Source organism: Miniopterus schreibersii (genome assembly GCF_964146895.1).
Source record: "Miniopterus schreibersii genome assembly, chromosome: 3".
Taxonomy (NCBI): domain Eukaryota; kingdom Metazoa; phylum Chordata; class Mammalia; order Chiroptera; family Miniopteridae; genus Miniopterus; species Miniopterus schreibersii.
In genome coordinates, this window is record NC_138103.1 from 63,453,433 (window position 1) to 63,479,898 (window position 26,466).

The window sequence follows — 26,466 nt, forward strand, 5'->3', positions numbered from 1 at the left end:
ATATAATTTTATTAACCAATGTAACCTCAAAATTTCAATAAACATAAAAAAATTAAAAAATTTTAAAAAAGAAATGGCTGCAGGCAAGGGGAAATGTTGGCACTGGTTTTCCTATTTGCCAACCCCATAGTCCATTCTTGTAGCTTTGCTTCCGAAACTAGTACACTAATTAACTTGCACTAATCCATGCATTCTACACAGGTACTATTGGACCTACACAGTGTGATTTATTTTACAACAGTCTCTTGTTTTCTTTCTCTCCTTTATTCAATCCACCATCATACCCCAACCCCAATATCATTGGCATTTATTTTAAGTTTATTTTTTCCTTTTAAAAAAAGTTTTTATTTTATTTTATTCTTATTGAATTTATTAGGGTGACATTGGTTAATAAAATTATATAGGTTTCAGGGGTACAATTCTATAATACATCATCTGTATACTGTATTGTGTTTATTTTTATTTTTTTCTTGAGAAGAAATAAATCCAGAAATTTAATGTTGGTTCATTGGTGATTTGGTAACAGGATATGAATATATTTTTAAAAATATGTTTCTATATAAAAATATAAAATAAATATAAAAAAATAACTCATGCTTCATAAGAGTACATAGCAAATAAATAGGATGGGAAATGTGTTTTACATGAATTGGGATCTTATGATGTTGGCTTGGTAGGACATGGTACACTTGGGTAAACTTAGCATCATCAATAATGTGACATCAAGTAGAAATTAGAATTGGTCACTTGCCCAGTGTCTTCCTTATATATCACATATCCTGAGGCCAATTTTTTTTTTAGCCACATATGGGTGTAAATTCTCTTGGCAAGATACTATTTAAGTATATAAGTAATTCATATAAAGTTAATCTGTTGTTTAAAAAGACTAAACTAGGCCAGCCAGATTGAATTAAGGAAAGGAAACCAATTCTTCCCACAAGTCTGCCATTTGGGGCCAAAAGCAAACAATTGACTCCCGGTTTTCTTCCACTCTCTATTGTATGGGGCTTTTTGGAAATGCTCAGTCATCGATGATGTCCCTTGATGCTCATAGCTGACATGGAAAGGGCAGGTCAGATTTTACAGATGAAGAAACCGAGGCTAAAGGACAAATGACTTGCTAATGGTCACATGGTTAATTTTCTGCTTGGAGCAGAGACCTCAGATTGAGGCTAAGGTGGGACCCAGCATCCAAGAGCATGTCTGATCGAGGAATGGGAGGGTCTTCCAGGAGATGACCTGCACGAGGGTCATTTTTGTTGAGAAGGGGAGAGGGCACATGCACTCTGGGAGGAGCACATGGAGCCTATGTCACATTTTAGCCCTGGAGCCAACCCCATGGTTCTGTATCCAAATCTTATGGAGGAAGGGACTCTGGGAAGAGACTCGGGAAAGGGCTCAGCAGGCCGTTTCTGAGAGCAGGTAATGAGGGGTGGTCCAGAGCGCAGGAACAGGTAGTTCTGTGTGAAACACACCAGGGCTCTGGGAGGTGAGGCCTCCCCAGGACACAGTAGGTCTCCGTAGCTCCAGGCTTTGCTGTGCGACACCAACAGCCATGTGCTTATGGTGAGAAACACAGTCAGGGTCTAGCAGTCCGGCATCAGCAGTAGAATGGTGCCACTCTTCTGTCTCCTTTTCCAAAAGTCTGTTGGGGGTCTAGGCAGAGGGATGTAGACTGCTCTCCAATTCCCACTAGCCACTGACATGGGACCCAGCTGTAATGGTGACACACAGGCCCCAAGTAGAGTCACTGGCAATAGATAGCAAAGAAAGGGCTGGAAAGGAACATAAGGACAGGTGGGATGGTACAGGGTACCTCAGGCTCTTCTCCAAATAGGGATGACTTGGAGGTTTGCGTACTGGGTTATTACTGGGTAATTATGGTTCATAGGACTTCTCTGTTACCAACGAGCCAGTGAGGCTTGGAGAACCCAGATTACACAGTAATAAACAGAAGCATGAAAGTCTGAAAGGAAATTTTAGATGTGATCCGAGCTCTTTCCAGAGTTTCTGACCTGCTGCTGCTTAGGCTGTGTGGCCAGACCTGCAGCGCAATCCGAGGCAGAAGAGACAAATTAAGGAGGTGGGAGCAAAGCACAGCGCTTTTGTGAGATGCCCACGTGCTTGCAGAAATGATACCTTTTCAAAGAGGAAAAAAAGAAAACACTGGGGTGTCTTAATAGTGGGCCAAGAGACCCCAGAAGAGCATGTTTGCCCAAAATACAATTTTTGGCTATCAGACTCATGAAAAGTAGGCCATAATAATGAAAACTTGCCCACACCGGGCCTCGTGTCCCTCCTGTACACAGCGAGGCCAGGAAGTGTGTCCTTAATGCTTCTGGGGAGGCCGGAGGCCTCCAAACACAGGACACTCAACAAATACTGCTTCTCTGATTCCCTAATTTTAAACTCTCAAGCATTTATGGTGTTCAAGGAAATTTGGCAAAGGAAACCAAGTAACTATTTTTGGTTTCTCTTTAGGTTACACTTTATTCTGCACAATTTTGAGCCAGTGCAGTTAGACTATATAATCATGTGCGGGGTGGCTGCAGCGACGCTACAGAAGAACTTGCTGCCACTGGCATTCAGGTTCCAGTGCAGAAGACATCAGAAGGGGGGTAGTGAACGGCTCCCAGTCCTAGACACTTTCCCCTCAGTCCACATGTGCTTCTCTCTTCACCCATTTTCGTGTCTCCTCCATTTCCTATGGGAGTAGGGCAGCGAGGGGCAGCATAGCAGGATCAAGGGCTCTTTCTCCCGACCAGTGGCTGCAGAGCCTCTGGAAAATTCCTTTCTTCCAGGGCCTCTCCTACAGGTGTGGTGAAGTAAGGAGCAAGGAGAAATACTGTCGGGGTCAGGCCAAGCCAAGAGCCTCTCGTGGTGAGCCTCTTTCCCAATGAGGGAAAGAGGAGCTCTCGACTTTCTGCCACCTGGCTCTTCACCCCCCAAAATAATTGGCACCCCTTAAAGTGGAGGTTAATCCCCAGTGGGGCGGGAGCAGCCGCTGGAACGCGTGGGCCCGGACATAGTGCCTGCTCTGTTTCCTCCTTGCCCTCTTGTCTTTCACTCAACTCTAAATTTAAAAACTTTATCCTGAATATTTTTTCCTTTTGTTCTAGGATATTTACAAATCCTATGTTATCATTAGCTTCCTTTACTAACATATTTCTAACTTCTCACATCATGGCTTTTGAGTTTTATTTTAATCATGTACAGCTTCATTTTTAATCTCTTTTTAGAGTCCAGCCATTTATCCCATTTAAAATCTCATCTAGTTGTAGCTTCTCTTTTGAAAAAAAAAAAACACCACAAAAACCCAAAAAAAACCCAAAAAACCCCACCACTCTTAATATTCTGTTACTGGAAGTGTAACTTTTCTTCCACTTTTCCAGACACACAGGATGCCATTTCCAGGAGCTTAGAGTGCCCAGGACACCTGGATCAACTCTCAGAGCCCTCCTGGACTGATGAAATGGCAACACTACCCAATTTGCCTCCAAATCTCCTTTGAGCCCCTTTAGAGGAACCCCCAAGGATGGCTGCCTTCCTCAGGATGGGATCTGCCCACAATTGTCTCACCCAGCACTCTGCACTCCCGCCTGCTGTGGGAAAGGGTCTCTTCCTTACACTTTTCCTGACCAAGAGACTAGCTATTCAAACCGCCCTTCTCTCTTGTCCACACCGCAGTCCCTGGTAGTGCCCCTTGAGAAGGCTACCTTGGGCCTGTCACCAGGGAGCTCTACCTGGTGCAGGTTACCTGATTCAGAAATCCTAGGAGCCCCCTTAATTCTAGAAACTGTAAACATAAACTGCTGCAGCTCGGAGGACCTTGGCCCAGCGGATCTGGTGAGCCATCTTACCGGGAGAAGCCCAACCAAATTCCAGCCTAGAAAGCTTGACTTAAAGCCCCCAGTTATCTCTGCGTGTCAAGTAAGAGAATCTGTACGCCAGCGGAGCAGCAGGTAAGGAATACAGTACAATCCGGGCATACTGAGGCCCTGGAATACTTCACCTGAGTAGAAATCATCCCGCTGAGGAATGTCCATAGGACCCACTTTGTTTTGGTACATGGTTATCTGGGGAACCAGGAGCCGAAAGAGATTTTTTCTTTCTGGTGAACTTGCCACGCTTGCATTGGCCTCAGCCCAGCCTGCTTCTGCCTGCAGGTCTGAGGGGCAAGGGGACACTGCTCCTCCCCACAAAGTCCCCTGTGTACCCAGGGAGAGAGCAGAGGGGGGCGCAGGGCGATCCGCGAACTGGCGCCGTGGAAAGTTCTCACCAGAAATAAAACCTTGTTGTTCGTACAGCACTTCAGTCTGCCCTCCGCAGGGCAGATGCTCGTGAAAATACCTCGCGTAGCATGAAACCCAGGCTGGGCCTTCCCTCGCTGCCCGAGCCGAGAGATCAGACCAAGACGAAGCCTGGCGTCCACATCAGTGACGCTTCGCGGGCCCAGAGGAAGCTCAAGGCTCCTCCAGTGCCCAGCGCCGGGCTAGAGAGAGGGGAGACGGGGTGCAGGGAGGAAGCCGGGCCTGCGTGCTCTGGACATCCACGCAAATGCTCTGGCTGCCGGCCTCCTGGGAGAGTTCTGCAGCAGTGCCACCTCGCCCCCAGGAGCCATGCCTGGGACAGAGGGGGAGGCACTGTGGACGCTCCTTTGCCTGCTTTGGCTCTGGCCATTCAGGGGTGCCCGTCTCCTCCATCCGTGAGCCTAACCACCAGGGTACTACTGCCTTGGGCTTGGCAACAAAGGTTTGCAGCAACAGTGAGGCTGAATGCACTCGGCCTCCTCTTTTCCACTTGTTCTCATTCTTCCAGGAGCCTTGGGACTACACTGGGGGGAGGGAGAGAGCGCTGACGAGCAGTGGCAGGGTAGGTACCAAGGGCTGACAATCCTCAAATTCAGAGCAAGGCTCCCCACCTTATAGGTACATACCGGTGACCTGTGATATCAGTGCTGCAGACTACGCTGCGAGAGGAGCGCTCGGAGGCGATACCAATGGAGGTTAAGGTGGGTAACCTTCCTGAGGGACAGTATGATCGCATATGATGACCAACCTTTCAAGGACCAATTCTTAAGGGGACAATGTCGTATTTGGAGCAAAGACTTGGGTACAAGGGAGTTTATCACAGGACTATCTATAATACTAAAAACCAGAAGACCACAACCTAAGTGCCAAGGGGGTAGAATTAGTTAAGTGCATCCCAGTGCCTTCAGATGGTGAACTATTTTACAGTCATTGTGCATCTGGTTTTCACGACTACTGACATGGGAAGATGCTCTAGTACAATCCTTGTCTTTGGGAAACAATTGAAATTTACTATTTGTCCTCATTTCTAAGATACAAATAACTGAAAGAGGCACCAGAGGCCTACCAAAAGTCTTTTAGGAAGAAATAATATTAGCACATCAATCATATATCAATTGTAAAATACATCCCAAATTAAGAAACATTAGGAGAGAAATAAATGCCTTAGAATAGGACACATATAGTATATCTCTGGGATTACTACTGATTTTCATTTTATTTTTTGTACTTTTTAAAATATTTTCCAGACCTTTTAAAAAAATATTTTTATTGATATTTATTTATTTATTTATTTATTTTAAAATATATCTTTATTGACTTCAGAGAGAGGAAAGGAGAGGGAGAGAGAGATAGAAACATCAATGATGAGAGAGTCATAAATTGAGCCTACAACCCGGGCATGTGCCTTGACCAGGAATCGAACCCTGATCGCCTGGATCCTAGGTCGACGCTCAACACTGAGCCACGCCCGGCCGGGCTTTATTGATTTTTAGAGAGAGAGGAAGGGAGGGGGAGAGAGAGAGAGAAACATCGATGTAAGAGTATAACATCAATTGGCTGCCTCCTGCATGCCCCCTATCGGAGATAAGCCTGCAACCTGGGCATGGGCTCTGACTGGGATGGAACGGGCAACCTTTTGGTGCATGGGACAAGGCCCAACCAACTGAGCCACACTGGCCAGGACTATATTTTCCAAACCTTTAACGGTAAACAAAATTGGGTTGGTGGAATGCCTGGACCTGTGTCTAAAGTTTCCTGTCATGTGAAGGCAAGTACCACTGCGGTTTCTCCCTGCCCCCAAGTTCCTTCACCTGGGGAGGCTGAGTCTCCGGACTGGTGCATTTAGAAGAGACACTGGACTTTTCCAGCCCCTTCTTTAGGGGAGCCCACCTACCAGTCGAGAGCACATCCTCTGGATTGCCAAGCTCGTGGGAGGACAGGAGGGGCTGTCATTTGCGGGGTCTGCTTCAGTTCTGGGATTCAACATTAGGAAGCCCACTTGCTAGCAGATATAAACCCCATTCTTCAACATCAGCTTTATCATGAACTGGTCATATTTGGTTTGCCAAGTACCTACGGTTTTTTTCCACTTCAAAATCCAGGCATGGAAGAGGGGTGCTATATTGGATACTCTCAAAACCTCCAACACATAGGTTGAGTTTTATAGTCAGAAAACCTAGTTGCACAAAGAAGAAATCTAATCAAGCAAAGCCAAGCCCCCGAGGAATGATGCTGTGGGGAGGGGGTGCCAGGACATTCAGGACCAGCCTCTCTGGAGACCAGAGAGCAAGCGGGAGCCCTAGGTCAGAGCTGCCCTCTCTCCTCTTTGTGCTTCAGCATCTCAGTTACAAGATGCCACTGAGAGAGAAGTCTGCGTTTCCTCTCCTTGCAGCATCTCTTGGTTGCTAAGCAGATCCCTCGGGTAACTATGTGGGCATAAACCTTTGCAGAAGTGCCAGGAATCTGCTTCACCCAATTGTCAAAGTGAAAAATGAAATCATTCCTCTCACCTGTCACTACTTTGCACAAAGCTCCCCTTATTGAATGGGACGGCCCAGAATGTTATTCTCACCTACTTGTGAGCATAAAAATGAGTTTTGCATATTTTATCCCCAAGGCAGTGGGAGGGGAGGAGGGGGATGTTGGGATCTCTCAAGCTGAAGCTCTTGTGAGTCTGTGATTGGGGAGAAGCAGGGGGAACAAACCAGCAGTATCCTCTGCCTTTGGGAAAATGGTGCTTCAGGCAGGTGAGGACTTACCTGATCTACAGCAGGCTGTCCTTAGGCTCAGAGACAAACCCCTCTGATGCTAGATCTACTAAATTAGAGTCAGAATCTCTGGGGGTGAGACCAAGAAATTTCTGCATTTTAAAGAAATTCCTTGGGTGATCCTTATGCTCACTGTGTACTTTAAAGTTTGAAAACCACTGATTTTTCTAACTAGATATATATACAAATAAGTGCGATACAATACTATAGGTGTTATGATAAATATATGTCCAAGGAGTGAGACACTGTTGGAGGGACAGTCAGTTTTAACTGGGAGGGCAGGAGGGTGTTGCTTTGAGCCTTGATCAATGACTAGACGTTCTCTAGGGAGAGGAAGACGGGAGAAGGACCTCCCGGGCAGGAGAGAACTGCTAGCAAACATACAGCCATCCAAGCCGGCCTGATGAGAGAGCTAAGAGGAAGGGAAGGTCACTAAACCTTGAGTGTGCAGTGTTGGGAGGGGAACCACAAACGAGGGGATGAGGGAAGAGGAGGCTTGGAGGTTCAACAGTTTCGAATCCGGCCTGTGGTCAGTGACTTGCTACCAAGAATATTTGGCAATAGAGTGATTATGATCAGGTTTGCATTTCAGTAAGGCCACTTTGAGGGATGGTGCAGAAGTGGATCGGAGCTTTGGCCAGGTGGCTCAGTTGGTTAGAGCATTGTCCCAATACACCAAGGTTGTGGGTTCGATCTGGCACATATGAGGATCAGCCAATGAATGTATAAATAAGTGAAACAACAACTCAGTGTTTCTCTGTCTCTCTCTCTCTTTCTCTCTCCCTCTCTCTCTAAAATCAATTAAGAAAAAAAAAAGGATTGGAATGGGACAAAACAGGAGGAGAAAGCCCAACTGGGGGCTGTTTTAGCAACCCAACCTAGGCTCAGGCTAGGTACAGGGTGGCGAGAATGAAGACCCTTGTCTTCCCTGGCCCTGATCTACTTGGCTACCAGGTGAACTTGTGGGATCAGTGCTGAACTTGATAACACAACACTACTCAAATACTATACCTAATTATTAAAATAATCAAAATATACAGAACTATTGATTAAGCACCAAATATGATGACGACACTTTCTAAATACTTAAAAACAAAATTTTAAAAAGATCTAATGGAATAAGCTATGGCTGTTCAGCAAGTCAATTAATCTGGTGCTTCCCAAACAAGGAAACCACGGTACAGTCACAAAAAGCTGCTATATAAAAAGAGTGTTTTCTAGGGGCATACCATTTCTTTGAAGGGGGCCATTATTTTTACTAGTTCAAATGCAGACATATTGTACTATGGGGAACCAGTTTTGGACTCTGATGGCTCATTCTGCTCGGCTGTTGGCCTGTCTGTAAAACGTGGGGATTGTTTTCCATGACCTCTAAGATCTTTTCAATACTCCAATATGCAATGATTCCCCCACCCCCCCAACTAGTTAACACCCTTATCTTCTCCCTTTCAACTTTAGAGAGAGGTCATTTTCTCTATTTCTGTAAGGTCACTCTCCTTAATTCACATTCCTGCTGTTGGCAGCTTTTCACCCAGTGCTCTGGTCCTTTTAAGCAAAAGATGGGGCCCCTCACCCTCAGCTCCTGCTCAACCAGCAGTTTCTTCTGCCCTCCCTCTCTCCGTCTTGTCTAGACTTTGCCTCCTTCTTCAGCCCTAATTTATAAAAGGAGCAGTGGGGGAGGCAATAAAGATCCAGTAGCCCTTTCTTCTAAGAAGGGAGACTTCAATCTTCCGCCTGACTTTTCCCTGATGGCTGCCTGTTTGACATTTCCCCCCTTCATTCTGAGAAGTCCCTCCTGAGCTCTCTCATTTGGGGTTTGAATTATTTTGCATTCAATGACTTTTCAGCTTTTGAATTAACATTTAACAACTTTGCCTGTTAGCCTCCCTTCCTTTTCCTCTAAAATACTGTAAGAGAGCTAAGAGTGTCCCCCACTTAAAGCCATAACATCGCTTAGAGTGGAATTTTGCTGAAACTTGAACAAAAATTTGACTGGTTTCATCAAACAAGAGAGGCAGGAATATAAGCCTGATGTTGCTAACTGAGTTTATAATCTTCATTTTTCCAAACCTTTAACATAATCCCCCCCATACACACACACACACACACACACACACACACACACACACACACACACACCACTCTTAAAAATAGTACTTTTAGGGATTGGTTTGGGAATTGGAAAATTCTGTCATGAATACAACACTGGTTTAAGACATAAAACAAAAGATAGGGGCAAGCAAATTTATCTCTCAATGGAAAAGAAACCATAGTGGAGTTTATAGGGATCACTGCACGACAACTTTTATTTAAACTTTAAAAATAAAATGTAGAGTAAGAAATACTCCCAAAACCTCCAGTCTTCAGAAGTCTTTCCAAGTTACTAAGCCACAGTCTGATCAGGGCAAACCCAGCATCGTCTCAAGGACAGGTGAAAGGGCAAGTTCCTCGAAAAAGGATCAGGCTGAAAAAGTGTTCAGTTATATATTTAGGGAAGAAAAATGTAAATTATACAAGATAATAATATCTGAGTTTTCTATTATGTTCCAGGAATATCATAATGATTGGCATCATTAATCATAGGGAAATATAAATTTAAACCACAATGAGACACCTCAGTATATCACTAGAATAGCCAGCGTGGAACCTAGGAGTCACGTATTTCTTTAACAACCTAGGTTTATTAGAGAAATTAACCTGGTTCACTCGCTGGGGCCAAAACTAGAGTAAATGGTTTTGTATACTTAGGAAGGATGTTGGAAACCAAAGTGTGTGTGCAGTAATGATAAAGACACCAGCAGTGGTAATGAGAATAACAACAGGGGAAGCAAGGTAACTCTTTACTGTGCCTACTCATGTGTCAAGCATATATATTCCTCACCCAGCTCGGGTCAGGGATCAAACCTGCAACCCAAATAAGTGCTCTTGACTGGGAATCGAACCCGAGACCCTCTGTGCACGGACGGGCACTCTAACCACTGAGCCACACTGGCCAGAGCAAGAGAATTCTTTAAATCAGGTTAAAACTGTAAGTACTTCAGAGACTTGAATTAGTGCATCCTTTGTTATTAAGGGGATCTTGGGACTGTCACTCCTTCTGTCCCAACCCTTCATCCCCACTGTACAACTGTACAGCAAAGAGAAAGTACAAATAATGCTACACAGAATAAATGTGTAGGGTAAATAAAGGATAAATCTCCTAAATACATTGAGCAGAAGAAGCCAGAAACAAAGGGAACAAATCACTGAGCAATTCATTCATATGAAGTTCAAAAACAGGGAAAACTAACCTATACTTTCAGGTACCGGTTAGTTACTTGGGAAGTGGGAGTGACCGGCAGTCCCTTGCTGTGATGCTCTTTTTCTTGATATACGCATATGACATGTCTATACATATATTAAGAGCACACATGGCTACACATATACCAGCTTTGAAAAATTCATCATGCAAACTTGTTACGCACTTTTCTGAATGTATTTCATACTTCAAAAGGAAGCGATTTTAATGGCTTACAAGAATAGAGGCCTATTTAACTGAAGCAGTAAAAAGTTCCGAGTAGGCGGTGAAGAGCCAGAATGGAGTCTCAGGCGTGCGGCTGAGAAGCCGAGCTCCGCCCGCTCCGTGCTCAGCAGGTGACTTCATCCTCGGGGCTGGAAGACGCCGCTGGCCTTAGGGGGAGGCCGAGGCGGAGGACCCACAGCCAAAGGGCCTACCAATCGAGTCTTCGTCCGCAGAATTGTGGATACTTTCTATGTCAGTCATAATTTTCTATAGTCTCTAAAATTCCCACAATGATGTGTATTCATGTGATTTTTAAAAGAAACTCTGCTAATTGGATGGGAGGAAAGCAAAATCATGTCCCCATTTTCAACTACAAGCCCCATGGGGGTAATTTGCAGTTTTCCTGTTGGGCTGAATACTTGCAGAATCCCCTCTATGCCTATAGGGGCAGAAAAATAGCCCTGAACTTATTCTTGGCAGAACAATGCACTGCCCCCGATTCTCATGTTGTATGGCGCATACAAAGACCTTGGGGGGCGCTATGTGCTGTTCTCCGGGAGCAGAGGTGTCCTGACCTGAAATGACTTGGGGGAATGGCAGTGTCCCACACAGCCGGGGTTTGGTGTGTAGGTGTCTGCCGCTACTGTTCAAACTCAAATGCATATTTTATCCATTTTCTGGAGCTCTGCGGGGTAGAACTTAGCTCAGGATGATTAAGGAGAAATGCAAATCAAGAAATAAGCTTGGTTCTAGTTTAATTCACTGAAAGAACAGAAAAGTGAAAAGCAGTATAAATAACACTTCAACAGAGTTGATTTTCTGAAAGATATGATTGATCAACATTTGTCTTAAGAAAATAACCTTCGGAATAGGTTGTGTTTTGAACAAGCCGAGAGTATTCACTCTATCTGAATGGTAATTTTGACCCAGAGGCTTCAATCCTTCACTGACCTTCAGTCATTTCTCCCAGAAAATGTGGTTACCAGCGAACGAACTCGGAGGGAGCTTCTGCTTGAAGGACCTGAACATTTTTCTGCCCTGACTTGCAATCCAGGAACCGTCTGGAGCCGGGCCTCACATTTTCCAGTGAAGACAAGTGGGGAGTTGACACATGGTGCTGAATTGTGAGAGGGTAAATTGCGTTAAAGAACCAAGAACCTGTATGATTTTCAGACTTCACTTTCAACAGTGTTTACTCCCCACTTTGTATGAGGCCCTAAGCTAAAACCTGAGGGATTCAGAGGCAATCTCTGCCCCCACAGGAGCCCTCCACAGCCACACCCTAGAGTCACCCCACAGCCACTGTCCCCCGCTACTCCCAGCTATACTGATCTGGGAGTCCTGAGGAAGGCGCCAGGCGATTTCTCACCTTCTCACCTTCACTCTCTGTCAGGAACACTCCTCCCCTGTCCTCCTGTCCCTCCCAATCCCCTCCATGTGGCCAACTTCTGTGCCGCCATCAGGGCTTAGCTCGGATATTTCTTCTAAGAAAACCACCTGAGGAATACACTAAGCTCTGTAGTTGTAATAAGTCCTGGCACTATAGCTGAACTAATAACACCTAAAATGCTTGCTGTTGTTATACGCCGCTCTGCTAAGAACTATATATACATTCTTTCATTTATACGTCACAACAACCTTTTCCTGCTTTATTTTCCTTTATAGCACTTATCACTTTCTGATACTAAACTGTTTACATATTTATTTCCCATATTATTTGTTGTTCCTCTCACTAGAATGTAAACTTCCTGAGGCAGTGATATTTGTTTCCATCGCTGCTGGCTGGATCCCTACTACCTACAGCAGTGCCTGACACCCTGCTTAGTACTCGAATGAATGAATGAATGAATGAATGAATGAATGAATGAATGAACGAATGACCTTAGGACATAACTAGGACTATTCCTATCTTACAATGAGGACTCTGAAAGAAGCTAAGCAATTTGCCCAGTCACACAGCTCTGGAGGAGCAGAACCATGTTTCAACCCAGATCCATATGATTCCAGGATCTGTGTTCTGAATCACTCTCATCAGTCACAACAAATCCTTGAATGAGTGCCCTCCTCTTCCCACATGCACTCAATCCATGGAGGAGATAGTGAGATGTCGCATAAGGTATGGCTTGCTTCTATTAAATTAGTAAGATCATCACATAATAGATGATGCTCTATCATCTGCAATAGGCATGATATTTTTCAGATCAAAAGTAGGAGGAATGGGGCCTAGAAATCTAATCAAGTATTCACTAAATGAAGAAGAAAACTATAGCCTGAGAAATCGTCATAAAGCATTTATTTTTTTAAAAAAGTAAGTACAAGAAGTTGGACTGAACAGATAAGAACCAGCAAAGGACAAGGATTTCTCAGGGAAGCCCAGCGCTGATGCAGAGAGAAAGTACTTGGAGCAGCAAATCCAAGTATCTATGCCCACCGGTGGCTGGGGCAGTTTCATAATGCTGGTCAGCAAGAGCTTCCACATAACTTGCCTTGATCACCAAACAACTTTTTGCTGTCATGTGATTTCCTGTGTGACAATATGTCAATTCACCTGAGCATGTGGGATTTAAGAGGTAAACAGCCACAGGTGCAACCATGTGTGCAGCCCAAGGCTGACCACGGTGGGTACCTGCAGGTCTTGGAGCTCAGGGGCCTAGAGAGAGAATCTTCTGAACAGCAGATATGTGTTCTCTAGCCCCTTTGGCAATTTGATTTCTTGCTATAAATTAAGCAATTGTTATTCTAAATTATTAATGAGACTTTTGAGGACTTGGTTAATGTGGCTGAGTCCTTGTGAACTTGAAAACCTTTGTGAGCTCTCATGAATCCAGTTTCTAGATCTTCAATGGGAAAACCAGCTCTGAATTGTGATGACAATTCCCCCAACCTCCCAACACACACACACACACACACACACACACACACACACACACACACACAGAGTCACACATGAAATATGCACAACATACAGGCGCACACAGAAATACACTCACACACACAATGTATACACATCTACGAGGCCCTGTTTGGCCAGGCAGCCTCCCTGGATGACATCATTATCGCATATTCCCTGTAACTGAAAAATCATGCCATTGAGAAGATATATTTCCTTCAAAATGTGCTTATATTTCTCCATCTTTGGTGGTTGCCAACTGTTCATCAAAGGCAAGCAGACTCAGTTCAGCCCAAAGTCTGTCCAGGTAGCATAGCAGTTCCCCCCGCAGTTCTGTGCTAGGCTGGCCCTAATGGCCCGCCAGCAGGGGCTGCTCCCCGTGAAGCAGGAATTGAGCAGGATCACGGGGTTTCGGGACAGAACCGAGAAGGAGACAAAGAGTGACTTTTCCTCTCTCCCACCTACACAAGGCTCTTTCTCTGCAGGAGCTGAGAGCCGGCAGGGGCCAGCCCAGGGGGCCTTTATGGACCATCCTGTTTAATGTTGAAAAACATAATACTGAACACGTGAAAAGCCAGTTCTTTGAGAATGCCATTGAATCTACTCTTCATACTGGTTACTTCTTGTTAACTCACTCAGAATCTAACCTAAAGTCCTTACCTGGCCTTGAAGGCCACTGTGGACTGGTGCCCAGCTACTCTGGCTGCATCCACAGCACTCTCCCCGGTTTATTCCACTCCAGCCCTGCTGCCGTCCTCACCGGTCCCGACGCACCCCAGCGGCTGCCTCAGGACCTCTGCACTGCTGCGCCTCCTGCACGGAATACCTTTCCCCACAGATATCCATGTGGCTTGCTCCCTCCCTTCACTCAGGTCTTTATTCCGATATCACCTTATCAGAGCTACTTCACCATCGCATCTAAAATCTATAGCAGCGGCCCCTATCTCCTATAATCCTTTAGTCTCCTCCCCTGATTTTTTTCCTTCCTAGCTTCCCTCCCCACTTTCCTTCCTCCCCACTTTCATACTGTATACATGTTTATTACTTGTCTTCCTCCACCAGAATATAAGCTCTTTGAAAGCAGGGATTTTGCCTGATTTGAGGACTGCCATTTCCCCGGGCCTAGAATAGTGCCCAGACCACAGTGAGTACTCAATAACTATGTGCTGAATAAATGAATTGTGCTTCTCCGTCCTCATTTTTCTTTTCCCTCACTATTTTACCCCCCTGCGTCAGAAGTTATAACATCCTCAAATAACATGCCAACTCTAGTAGGGTGCTGTTCTCCCTGGAGGGCCTGGCACTCAGTAAAGTCCAACATGAAGCCTGGGCAGCCCAACACCATGTCTGGTGGGTTGAGATAGGATTTTCAATCAGCTGGTTCTAAAGAAACCCACCAAAGGGAAGACACTAACAGGATTCTGAAGCCATTCGAAAGGGAGAGGAGTGTTTGCTTTAGGGAATTGATTCAGTAGGCCCTTTAACTCTACCAAGAGAAGCGTGAGCCTGGGCAGGCTAGAGGTTGGGATAGAAAGCTCTCATTCTTCTGTAAAAGGTCCATATTGGTAAGAGAGGTTTTGATATGTTGACGTTTTCTAGTTTCCCTGCCTGGTTTTGAAAACAACACGTTTGAGCAGAAGCTAGAAACTTGAAGACTATGGGAGAATGGAGAAACTAGTGGACTCATCGTGCAGGGAGCCCAGCCGAGGAAGAGACCAGAAGGGGCTCCTGGCAATGTCGGAGCTCTCACATTCAGCTGTACTTTGTTTCAGGTTTTATGAAGAAATGTCCCTTCTTAACCCCAAGTTTTCCACAAAAGCTGTGTTAACCACTACCAAGGTCAGCCCTGTGTTAGCGCTGCTTTAAGGATTCCAAGGAGCGCTGTGCACGTGTTTGGGGTGATGGAGTCCAAATGGGCCCAGGGAAGCGTGAGGAAGGAAGCAGTGGTGAGGTGGCAGAGGTGACGGAGGCAATTCCAGAAGCAAGAAGCCAGAGACGTCAAGCAGGAGAATGTAACCATCTACAGAAAATCTTGGAAATTTGGAATAAAAAGGGACTTTGAGATAATAGAGGCTTTAGGGACTTTTGGGTCACCCTGAATCACGGAATTCAGATCTGGACCTCAGCGGTTATCTAGTTTTCTAACTTTATTAAACCATAGAAACCTTTTAATCAAATGAATTATCAAGAACCCAATATGTAAAACATCAAAATGGGGTATGGGTCTGAATTTATGCCCATTTGGCTTTCCCACTGGATTCCATATCGGCCTTCAGGCACCTCTGTGGAATCCCAGCACCCCAGTAGCACAGTTGAAAAACCATGGATCTAGAACTCAGCAAGAAGCCAATGAAGATGGCTGATTATTCAGCCTGACTCCGAGTGCCCCTTACCTGCTAAGCAGCACGCCCTGAGCCAACAGTCACAGTGGGGGGTGAGGGGGTGGGTACTCTTCCTTCTCCTGAGCCAAATTCCTCAACCCTGAGACTTCTACTCACTGGTCTTAGTGGAAAATCAAAATTAGCCTAATTCCTTCCCCGTAACAGCTCTTCAAATTGTTGAAGATGGCTTATATCCTTCCCTCAGATGTCTTTGTTCCAAGTTAAATGTTCTTAACCCTCCAACTATTCTCAAGTACTCTGATAGTTCAGATGCTATTTAGGAATCTGAAACTACTGATATCAATTGGAAAAAAACAAACTCAGCATAGAAAGGGCATTTGTTTAAGATCAAAACCAGTTTACATAAAAGAGGGGCACAACCACATACACTTTGAGGGTAATAAAGGGTAGAAAATGAGAGGTGTTGATCTCCTATTTTGAAACCAGCCAAGAAAATGTGTTCCTTCCTGAGCACTGTGAAGGGGGCTGGAGACCAGGTCTAACTTCATTCAGCTCAGGAATGTGTCCTGGATCACTCACTAGCAGCCACCAAATCAGGGACATGAGGCAATGGCTATTGCAGCAGAGACACTCAACTCTTACTATTATTACTCTTGAAATACCTCCCAGCAGCTGAGCTCTGGAATGCAGGACATTAAGTGCTTAGCAAGGGCTCATTTCAGCAAGTCTTAATTGACCACATATGTATGCACAGAGCTACTGATCCTTGCCCAGTGCCATGGAACCTATTAACTAAAGTGACACTGTAACCATGGATCCATCGTTTCGAAGCAAGATTATCAGTCTGTGAGCGTCATTTAGTAATAATCACTGGATTTAAGATTTGCACTGGTTTTGGTGGAGCCTGTGGCAGGACAGGGAGGCTAGTTTCAAAGGTGAGGCCTAGTTGCATAGCTAGAAAGTGCCTATGTGATCAGCTCACTATGAGAGCCCCACAACACCCATGACCAGAAACAAAATTTGGGCTTCCTGGTACCAAGGAGTTTCACATGCACCTGGTGGTTTGAGACCTGGAGACAGTGTGAATACTGTGCAGCCCAGGAGTGGAAGGACAAACAAGCCTACAGTAAAAGAAGATTCCCAGCTTCTGGTAGTTGGCTGTAACTCTGAGCTGGAAGTGTTTAGGTTTTAAAACACACATGTATGAAATTCTCACGTGATGATCAGTATTGCATGACCCACTGAAGTGTTGACGGCTATCTACCCTGCAGTTTGTCCCGGTCCAGAGAGGCCAGCTGGTAAGTTACAGACAAGCTCACATAACATGTTTTGTTTCACAGACGCTAACCATTTATTTAACAAAGTGGAAATTTCTAATATCCAGAGCTCTTCTACATTTAAAACTCTAGGGAAAAGAGACCCGTGTTCTACAGCATATTTTACAAAAGAGTTCACCATCAACTTGGAAGGGTGAAACACTTTCTCTAGCGATTAGGATTTATCAGACTTGAGTGAAGTGAGGCGACACTTTCCTTGTGGAAAAAGTCCCTGTTTCTTGTCCGAGGAGCAGGATTACCAGCACAGTCTTCCCTCTTCACTCAGACCTGCCCTTCCGAGGATTTCTTTTACCAGCAAAACAGCCAAAGTCCATTTCTGTGGTTTGGTTCCCACGTCAGGTACAAACCCTTTTAATGCGGGGGAGAACTCAGACACGTATAGACCACAGGCTGGGGCCTGACTTTTCCCATCTTCTTCACTCACTCGCTGCCCTGGAGAGACAAGGCTTTCCCGGTGGTTTTGATCGGCGCTGATCACTGCCACGCAGCCACCACTGGTGCGAGTGTGCGGGAGGCGCTCCCACTAACGTCTGGCGCCCACGGGAAGAACGCAGGCCGCCAGCACCTGGATTCTTGCTCTTTCAGACCCTGGAAGCCAGCGATCACTTGTGCCTTGCAGAATCCGGTGGCTCTATCCCCAGGTGCAAAGTACACTTCCCAGGCTTCTCCAGGGCAAAGGCGGGGTGCACGCCCTCACTGAACCTGTGCCTGACGACGAAGAGCAGCTGCCCGCTGTGGGCATTGATGAACAGGAGCCTCTGGTGGCTGTAGTCCAGCAGGATGCCCACTCGGGCGGGGCGCTCGGTCACATGAACGTCGCTCACAATGCCACTGTAGAAAAATGTGTATCTGAAATGGAACGGAATGGATTAAAAACGTCGGAAATCCTGAAGGACCATGATAAAGAAAATCACTTGGCGGCAACCGATTTTTCAGTTATTAATTTCAACTCACAGCAACGAGTTGCAATAACGTGGTCCCAAGTACTTTCACCAGATCCCTCCTAGATGCTGAAATGCATAGCTCATCCCAACAGATGAGCCTTTTTAATAATTTTGCTCCTTCTGCATTCAGAAGCAGTCCCAGAATAACCAACATATGCCTCCCTTGTGATTTTTCTCAACATCCCAGTTCTCTCCCAGCTGCCCACGTGTTTTAACTACCGCGTTCATGGCGTGTCATTCTTGGGAATAGAACTCCTGTGAGGCTGCCATGTATTTTTAAAAGTACTTCCGGCTTGCATTCTATAAAATGTATTAATTTTACAGTTAAAAGATTTATAATAACTTACATAGGGCCTTTATGAAGTGTAAGAGATATTTTATTATTCTTGCCCAGCTTTAGCCTTCCTATAAGCTCCCCTTATTCCAAACCAACTTTCTTCTCCATCTTATCAATGATTTTGCAGCCTGGCAGCTAAAGGGGTTGCCTTTGATTTATGTTTTCAATTGAAATACATTTAATCCAACAAGTTTTCACTTGGGCATATCTGTGTGTCCAACACTTTACGAGGACCTCTGGGGGCTGTGAGGGACCAGAGCACACTGTCCTTGGCCACTCATACTCCACTGAACAGGAAGGAAAAACTGATGATGACTTAAACACTGGCTAGAGCTGAGACTCCAGCACAGGGCACAGACTGCTAAAGTGTTTACTAAACACATCTAATGGACCTGTTTTGCTGTGAGAGGAAAGGTTCAAGGCCAGGTTGGGATAAGAGAAATTGCTGAACAGAAGAAGCTACATTTCTCTGTGCAAAAATAGTAACACGAATTTGGAGGTTTTGCCTGCCAGTCTTAGAGATGGAAGGTGGGGACCTGAAGGTGAGGGAAAGGATGAAATGAGAGATGGAAAGGAAGAAGAGAGAGGAGGGCAAGTTGTGTGCACATGGTAGGTCCGAGGGATGGGAGCAACATCAGGGCAGACTGGGCCCCTGGAATCTGGGTAAGTGACTCTGCTATGGCAGTAAAGGCTAAGGGCTTTTAAAACCTTATGATATCTCTTAAAGACCCAGAAGCTTGAGTGCAGGTATATTCAGGGAATGGCAACTTGGCAACTTCTTTGCAGAATGAAGCTCATGTGAAATCTCACTGCCGGCCCAGACTGAGCCCAGACCACTTTCGACCCTCATTGCTCAGCCTGGGCACATTCTTTCTGACTCCCCCTCTTCACTGTGATCCCACCTGAGTTCTGATACCACTGTAGATGTTTGTAGATTTTTGAACAGAAAAGGATGGGACATGCTGAAAATGAGGTTTCAGAAACAGTTGCCAGCTGTGATATAGGACAGCTTGGCGGGGGGGGGGGGGGGGGGGGAACCAGCAGAGGGAACAGGCAGGGTGGCCGTGGTGAAACTGGTAAAGGAGGTGTGGAAGCCTTGAACTAGGGTGGTGAGGTTAGGAATGGACAGGCTCTCCCTCCCCTCATACTCCCTTCATTTCTCTTTTCCAGTGTGACATCTCAAAGCTGGGATTCCATGCAAGAAGAATGGAGAATAACACTGCTTGGTTTAAAATCATGAAGCCAGAGAAGTGAAAAACATAGGAAGGTCTGCTCTAGCAGTTCTCTCAGCACCCTGAAGGCCAGGAATGCTCTAGTTGAAACATGAAATGAAGGCGCCTGAAACCTGACCTCTCTGGGTTGTGATTACACTGGTGGGCATACTCTTCCTCCCAGAATTAACTGAACCTACCCTGGGCCTGAAAGAGCTAAAGACCAAGTTGTTGAAACTGTTGAACAAAACATACAATTCTGTTTTCTGCAGGCTAGAAATCTGTTATTGGAGGCTAGTCTTTGGTTTGTGTTTTCAAGGGTGCAAGTGTCAAAGGACCTTTTCATGAAATTGATACCTAGTTTGAGCTCTAAATCTGATTAAAAACTCCAGGTTTGAGTGATGTTTAACTCTGGGCAGGGGCTGGGTCCTTAAGCATTGCACAGTGCTGAATATCAAGTAATCATAATTGCTCTGACTTGATGAACTGTGACTTTAAATAGCTCTTGGAGATGGTGTCCTTATGAACCATGTCAGAGAATCAAACTGTCGAGTAGGATGCAGGGAGAGACGTGCACAATCCCAATCTGTGGGCCCTTCTCTGGGAACTTGCAAGCACTGACGGCTTTCTTTTTAAAGCATCACATTTGAATAATATCCCTCACTGTCTGATACTTTACAATTTCAAAGCTCTCCCCTATGCTTGATTTCATGTGATCCTCACAAACCCAAAAGGTAGCAAACCAGGCATCCTTGTCCCCTGACAAGACACATGAGGCATATCCTCTAAGGGTTAAGCAACTTCTGGTAAGTAGCCAACAGGAGGGTAGAACCAGGACTAAAATCAGGTCTCTGGCCCCTAGTCCACTGCTCCTTTATGAGACCACCCTGTGAGCATATTCAGATCAGAACATGGTTGCCCTTAACACTCTGAGACGAACACAGGTTAATGGCTTTTTCACTTCAACCAAGTAAACAATACTAATAATATAGGCCAGAGGTTAGCAGACTTTGTCTGTAATGGGTCAGATAATAAATGTCTTAGGCTTTGGGGGCCATTCAGTCTCTTTTGCAACTAGTCAGCCTGGCCATTGTAGCACCAAAGCAGCCATAGACAACATGTAAACAAATGAGCATGGCCGTGTGCCGATAAAAGCTTATTTACATAAACAGCGGGGCATATTTGGCCTGTGGGCTATAGCTTCCCAATCCTTGATACAGACCAATGTGGGAAGGGGCTCGGGATCCACTTCCTCCTCACTCCTGTTGACCCCCTGTGGAGGGAGCCCTTTTAGCATTGCCCTGTGGAATCTCCCCACTCTGGGGTGAGTTTAGAAGGATCTGGCCATGCATGGCCCGATAGGCCCTTCCTGTTCCCTACATCTTGATTAGGAGCTTTCTAGGGAGACACTCATCCTTCTCTGCTTCTCTAGGGACCAACTCGGCCTTGCAGGGCAGGGAAGCTGGCCTGGCCATGCCTCTAGGTGAGTGTGTCTGTCTATTAGTAGGGTTCGATATTAAAAAAACCTCTTGCTCTCAGATATGAACCACATTCTCTAAAATTGACTTCCTCGGTAATAAGAATAATAGTTTAATCTCCATACACTTGACTCTCTTGTTTTCTTTCTTAGTTGGCTCAGAACTTGGGCAGGGGAGTGGGAAGCCATTTATTAGGCCCGCAGAGTTCTCTGCCTAGACATCAACTCATGACACTTTGATGAAGAGGGGAGGGGCAGGGCTCCAGCTTACCTCTGTGGCTCAGAGCAGTGCATGTACCACGAGGTCTCCCCTTGTCCCAGTGCACCGGCCTGCACAGCCGAGCTGGAGCAGATGCCAAGGCGATAAGCTGGGCAGTCCGTGACTGTGGTTTCCCAGTAATGCTGGCCACAGGCAGGCAGCTCCTCACCCAGCACTGATGGGATTCTGTAGGCAAAGTTGACAGGATTTGCCAGCCTTCATCTCATAAACATCAACATTCACAAACTCACACACAGTTTAAACTCTATCCTGCTGGAATTTGACTAAAGACTTCTATCGTTCATTGTGCCCCCAACCTTGACCTAATCACCACAGAATTCCCTAAACTCTCAATATGCATTTGACATATTTCCACTGCCACATACAACATGCATGTACTGCACATTGCAACTGTTGAAGAAGCTGGGAACCAGACAATAAGTAGAATAATGCAGGACGAAAAAGAAATGGCACAATCTCTGCTTTGAAAGAGATTGAGAAAATACAAGGGAGGCAGGTGGGGAGTTTCAAGAGAATGTGACTTGGAAAGTTCTCTAACAAAACTTGCAAAAAGAGTCTCCAAAACCTCTTTAACAATGAGTTCCAGTGTCTGCTGACTTAACTGGGCACAGAGATCAATGAGGTGCTGCTCTTGAACAGCAAGACAACTGATGAGGCCAGGGCAGTGGGAGTGTGGAAACTGACCAGGTGTGACGAGCGTGCTTTCTGAAGGCTTGTGGTCAACAGTCCTTGGGACTCTGGCCTCTTTGGATTTGTAGTAGGTGTGCCTGAGAGGTTGTTGAAAGGTCTCTTCTTGTTTCACCTTAGCTATTTTTATAAGAGGCGCAGGGAAATGATCCAAAGCACTTTCAACTGCTGACGGGTAACCTTGTTTGCGTGAATTGCTCAATTTTGCTTTAAAATGGCTGAGACAGCAAGGAAGCATTTTTAATTTTAAGCAGCATTAAGTCAGCACCTCTCCCTCTCTCCTTTAATAGATGAGAAAATGATTAATGCAAGGGAATGTGTTTCACTTTCTCATGTCTTTACCCAACTCATTTCAGAGAGGTGGCTACTGACAGGCCGTTCGTTACTCTCTGGGGCAAAACCTGCCCGCCTGATATCTATGAGATACTTTTGAGGTTAATAATAATAAATGAAACTCTACAAAATACATTATAGTTATCAATAGTTATCAACTCATCAACCAGTCTATTCCTTTTCTTTTTGATTTTTTTGAGAAATTTTTAAAAAGACAGAAAAGCCCAACCTATTCAATATTTTAAAAATATTTTATTTTTGGAATTCACTCATCTGTATATATTTAGCAACTACAATGTTCTGGGTCCCATGCTAGATTCTGGGGATTCGGAGATGAAGAATATTGGGCTGCTGTTTGAGGATTATTCAAGATTGGGTGGCTGACAAAGGCCTCCACACATGTTCAGACCCTCTGACAGATCAAATCAAAGGGTGCCAGGGCCCAGAGAAGGCTTGGCTATTTCCAGGAGCAGGTAACACCTGAGCTGGGCCAGAGACAGGTGAATGGCAACCTGATAGGAAAGCAGTGCAAGTCACTGTTGGCCAGCTCAGCGCTTTACCGTGAGAGCATGCTGGCGGCCCACACCAGTGCCCACAGCAGCCTGTGTTTCACATGAGTTACAGTTTTCAAAAGCCTTTCACAAACATGCTTCCATTTGACCATTTTAACCCTCAAAATAACCATGAGAGACTGCAGGCAAACTGCAGAGCAGTATCCCCACTGTGCCCTCAGCTTTTGGCCTCCCTTTACTTCGATGCTTCTTTCTGTGGGCACTACAGGTGTCATGGGGTGGGCAAGAAAGTGTGAAAAGTCTGAAAGTCCTGCATGTGGCCAGAGCTAGAAACTCAACAAAATGTCATTCTCTATTCTGTCTCAAGTGGATGGATGCAAAATCTGGCTTGCTATTGAAAATAATAGAAGAATTAACCTGGATTCTTTTTTCATTAAACCAGAGATAATACCTTAAAAAAGCCTAAGTTTTAAACAATATAAGCCTGTGCTTATATTTCCAATAAAAATATTGACATTTGCTCCAAGTTATGAACTCTCTCTGTCACCTTCCGCCTAGCAATGAACCATAACCACGCTGCATGGGTGTGCACACATTTATATTCGATACCACACACCCAGGCATGCTCATTAAACCAAAAATATGCACAGTGAGGCCAGATGAAGTGACACACCCTCAGAACACTACTCAGAGGCATCTTGTACTTTCTTCTACTTACTCTGTCAGCCGTCTTCTCTCAGCGAAGCTGATCACTGTCCCATTTGAGGAAATTTGCAGAGCAGGATGAGCTGTTTCTCTCAGCAAGCGAAATCGGGTTCCTATTGCAGTTGAGAAAGTAGGATTATAACATTGCCACAATGTCAAGTGCTGTCCCGAGGCCAAGTCCCATATTTCAGACCTTAGTCGCCCTTTCTCCTGACATCAAAATACCCCAGTGTCTTTAAATTCCCAGTGAAATTTTCATAAGGCATTAGTGAATGCCAGTGGCTGGCTACCTCTACTGGTGAGCCTTCTGCAATAGAACTTGCTGTGCTATGCAAGGTGTGCTCCTTGCACCAGCAGCATCTATCTCCCCTGGAAATGAGTTAGACATGCAGAATCCCAGGCCCCACCCCCGACCTACTGAATCAGAATCTGTATTTTAACAAGATCCTCAGGAGAGTCCTGCGCACATATAAAATTTGAAAATGCACTGGTGTGACCTAAAGGAGTGGTTCTGACAGTGAAAGGTATAGACACCCTATTGGGACTGTAGAGAAAACATTTCTGGGCAGGCAGCCCTCATGTCTTCTCTTTATAAATATCAGGTAGTCCCTAACTACATTGCAAGGGAGGCGCATACACAAGTTTTTGCTGATTCAGCAAGTCACTTAATGTGCCACACTCAATCTTGTGCCATCTTTGGGTTTGGAATGAAATAATAAAATGATTGCCTTTCCATTCCTCAGCTCTTTTCACAATAATTGAGAACAGCCAAACATTTTTGCTGGCATCATTTTGGTCTTTTCTCCAAAATGTCATTGAACAGTTTTATCACCTCCTTCAGTTATTCATTCATTCAACAAACATTAATTGGTACAAACAATGTGGTAGGACAAACAAACAGAGGAATAAGACCGGAAGCTTGTTCATAGAGTTCACAATGTTATAAAATAAGAATATCCCCCCCCACACACACACTCAAAACAGACCCACAAATTATAACACATCATGAGGCCAACAAGAATCATCTGGGGAGATTAAACACCCACCAGAGTCCATCTTTAAATAATCAGATTGGGATCTACAGGCATCAGTATTTTTTAAGCAACCTGACAGATTGCTAATCGGTAGCCAAGGTTGAGACCCTCTAAACCAGAAAAATAAAAGAAACATCTTGACCCTTGACCAATCTAGGATCCTCATGCCAAAAACCTTGCCCTGCCAGCAGGTTGGGCCTTTAAGGAGTTGCCTTCAAGGACATTTTCTCTGGGCGGTGGAAGGGAAGAAATGAGAATGCTTGGAGATATTTTGCTGTGTGCAAAGGAGAAAGTACCTCTGGTGGAAATGAGGGCAGCTTCACTCTGTTCGCTTGTTCCAAATGTATTGATGGCTCTCACATAGAAAAAGTAATTCTCATTGGGCTGGAGGGTAACCTTCAGCTGGAGTCCTTTAATTCCAGAGAAAGATCTAAATGCAAAGAAAGAATAATAATTTTAAACATAATGCCATTGCTAAGCGACTCAGCATGTTTCAATCTCATAGTGAATAAACCTCTTTTATTAACGACAAATAACATTTTTTCTCTTTTAATGACCACTGGCATTAGCAAGCAAGATTCTACAAGAGGGCATTATTCACTAAGATTGCTTTATTGAGTCATTTCTACCTTTGTCAACTTTTGTCCAATAGATGGCTTTCGAAATGCTCTTTGGAATAAAACCAGACAACTTTTTTTTTCTTTTTTAATTCAGAAAACAGATTATCGGTTAATGAATCTCCAAGAACGTATTATCTTCTTTAGCAACTTTTGGGTCAGAGGGCACTTTTAGATTAAGATGATGTTAAAACAATCTCCAATACAAGGGACCCCAATTATCTCATTCACAGATCTGGAATTGTGGAAAACCTCAGGTGAGTGATGATTTTGTACATGGCCATGTGGCTAAAGTTATAGAAACTGAGATCTCTAAAGAAGACAATGTTTTTTAAGGTAAGCTTAATCCTGGTAAGAAAAGAGAATTCTAATTGCTAAAATCCCCAAACTGCTATTTGTAAATCTCCCAGTTACATTGAAAGAAAGTGACGGTGGTGGTATCTAACTGGGAGCAGGCTTGGCAAGTACACTGTAAGAGCCCAACCACTAAACAATAAGGACTTGCTGGATTTGAGGATGGAGCTCTCTGAATTTGCCAAGGAGCTAGAATAGTTTTGTGCCTTTTTCCAGTTCTCTTAAATCTGCTTGATATCATGGCCTAGGGCATTTATACAAATAAAGCACACAAGTGCTCTTCCTTTTGGCAGCCATTTGGAGGGGCTTTGAAGAGGGTTGCAAGTTAGGGTTTTACTAATGAAAGAATTACTAACCCAAGTACCAAAGAGTCAGGCTCCTATTCCTGGGAGATGTGCAATAGATAATAGTCAGTGAAAACTATAATTCAATAGCTTTCATGCTCATTCTCAGAAGGATAGGATTTTTTTTTAAAATCTATTTGTTTGCTTTGTTTGTTTTCGTATTTTTTCTGTTTATTATTAATGAACTACCAAAAAAGCTTTAGAATCCAAGAGTGGCCACTATTCATCCACAAATAGATTTTTTTCCAGGTTATTTCTGCTTCGGTTGGCTTATCTCACTTCTCACTGCCTATCTTAGAGGATAACATGAAGAACTAGGAAAAGAGAGTGTCATCAACTCAGAAAACAAATGAATTTGGGAGTTTTTAAAAGCATAAAAATATTTACAGAATAGCAAACTCTCCCCCCACCCCCAATTTCTAAAAGCATAAAAAACTTCACTGTGTTCCTCAGAAGGAAGGGGGCAGGGCCGGGGAGCAGCC

At 44.7% G+C, this 26,466-nt stretch overlaps 1 protein-coding gene across 2 annotated transcripts in view; it reads right to left on the reverse strand.

Moving 5' to 3' along the window:
- Nucleotides 1–17,134: 17,134 nt before the first annotated feature.
- Nucleotides 17,135–26,466, reverse strand: part of CMYA5 (cardiomyopathy associated 5) — an 83,597-nt gene continuing 74,265 nt past the window's right edge. The window contains exons 10-13 of one of the 2 annotated variants that reach the window (XM_081132703.1): nucleotides 24,966–25,099; nucleotides 23,649–23,748; nucleotides 21,390–21,563; nucleotides 17,135–17,998 (exon numbers count right to left, since the gene is read on the reverse strand). In XM_081132703.1, coding sequence (XP_080988829.1) covers nucleotides 17,752–17,998; nucleotides 21,390–21,563; nucleotides 23,649–23,748; nucleotides 24,966–25,099 — 655 coding nt within the window. In that variant the 3' untranslated portion in view covers nucleotides 17,135–17,751. The remainder of the gene's footprint in view (nucleotides 17,999–21,389; nucleotides 21,564–23,648; nucleotides 23,749–24,965; nucleotides 25,100–26,466) is intronic. The other variant, XR_013998466.1, reaches the window with a different exon arrangement.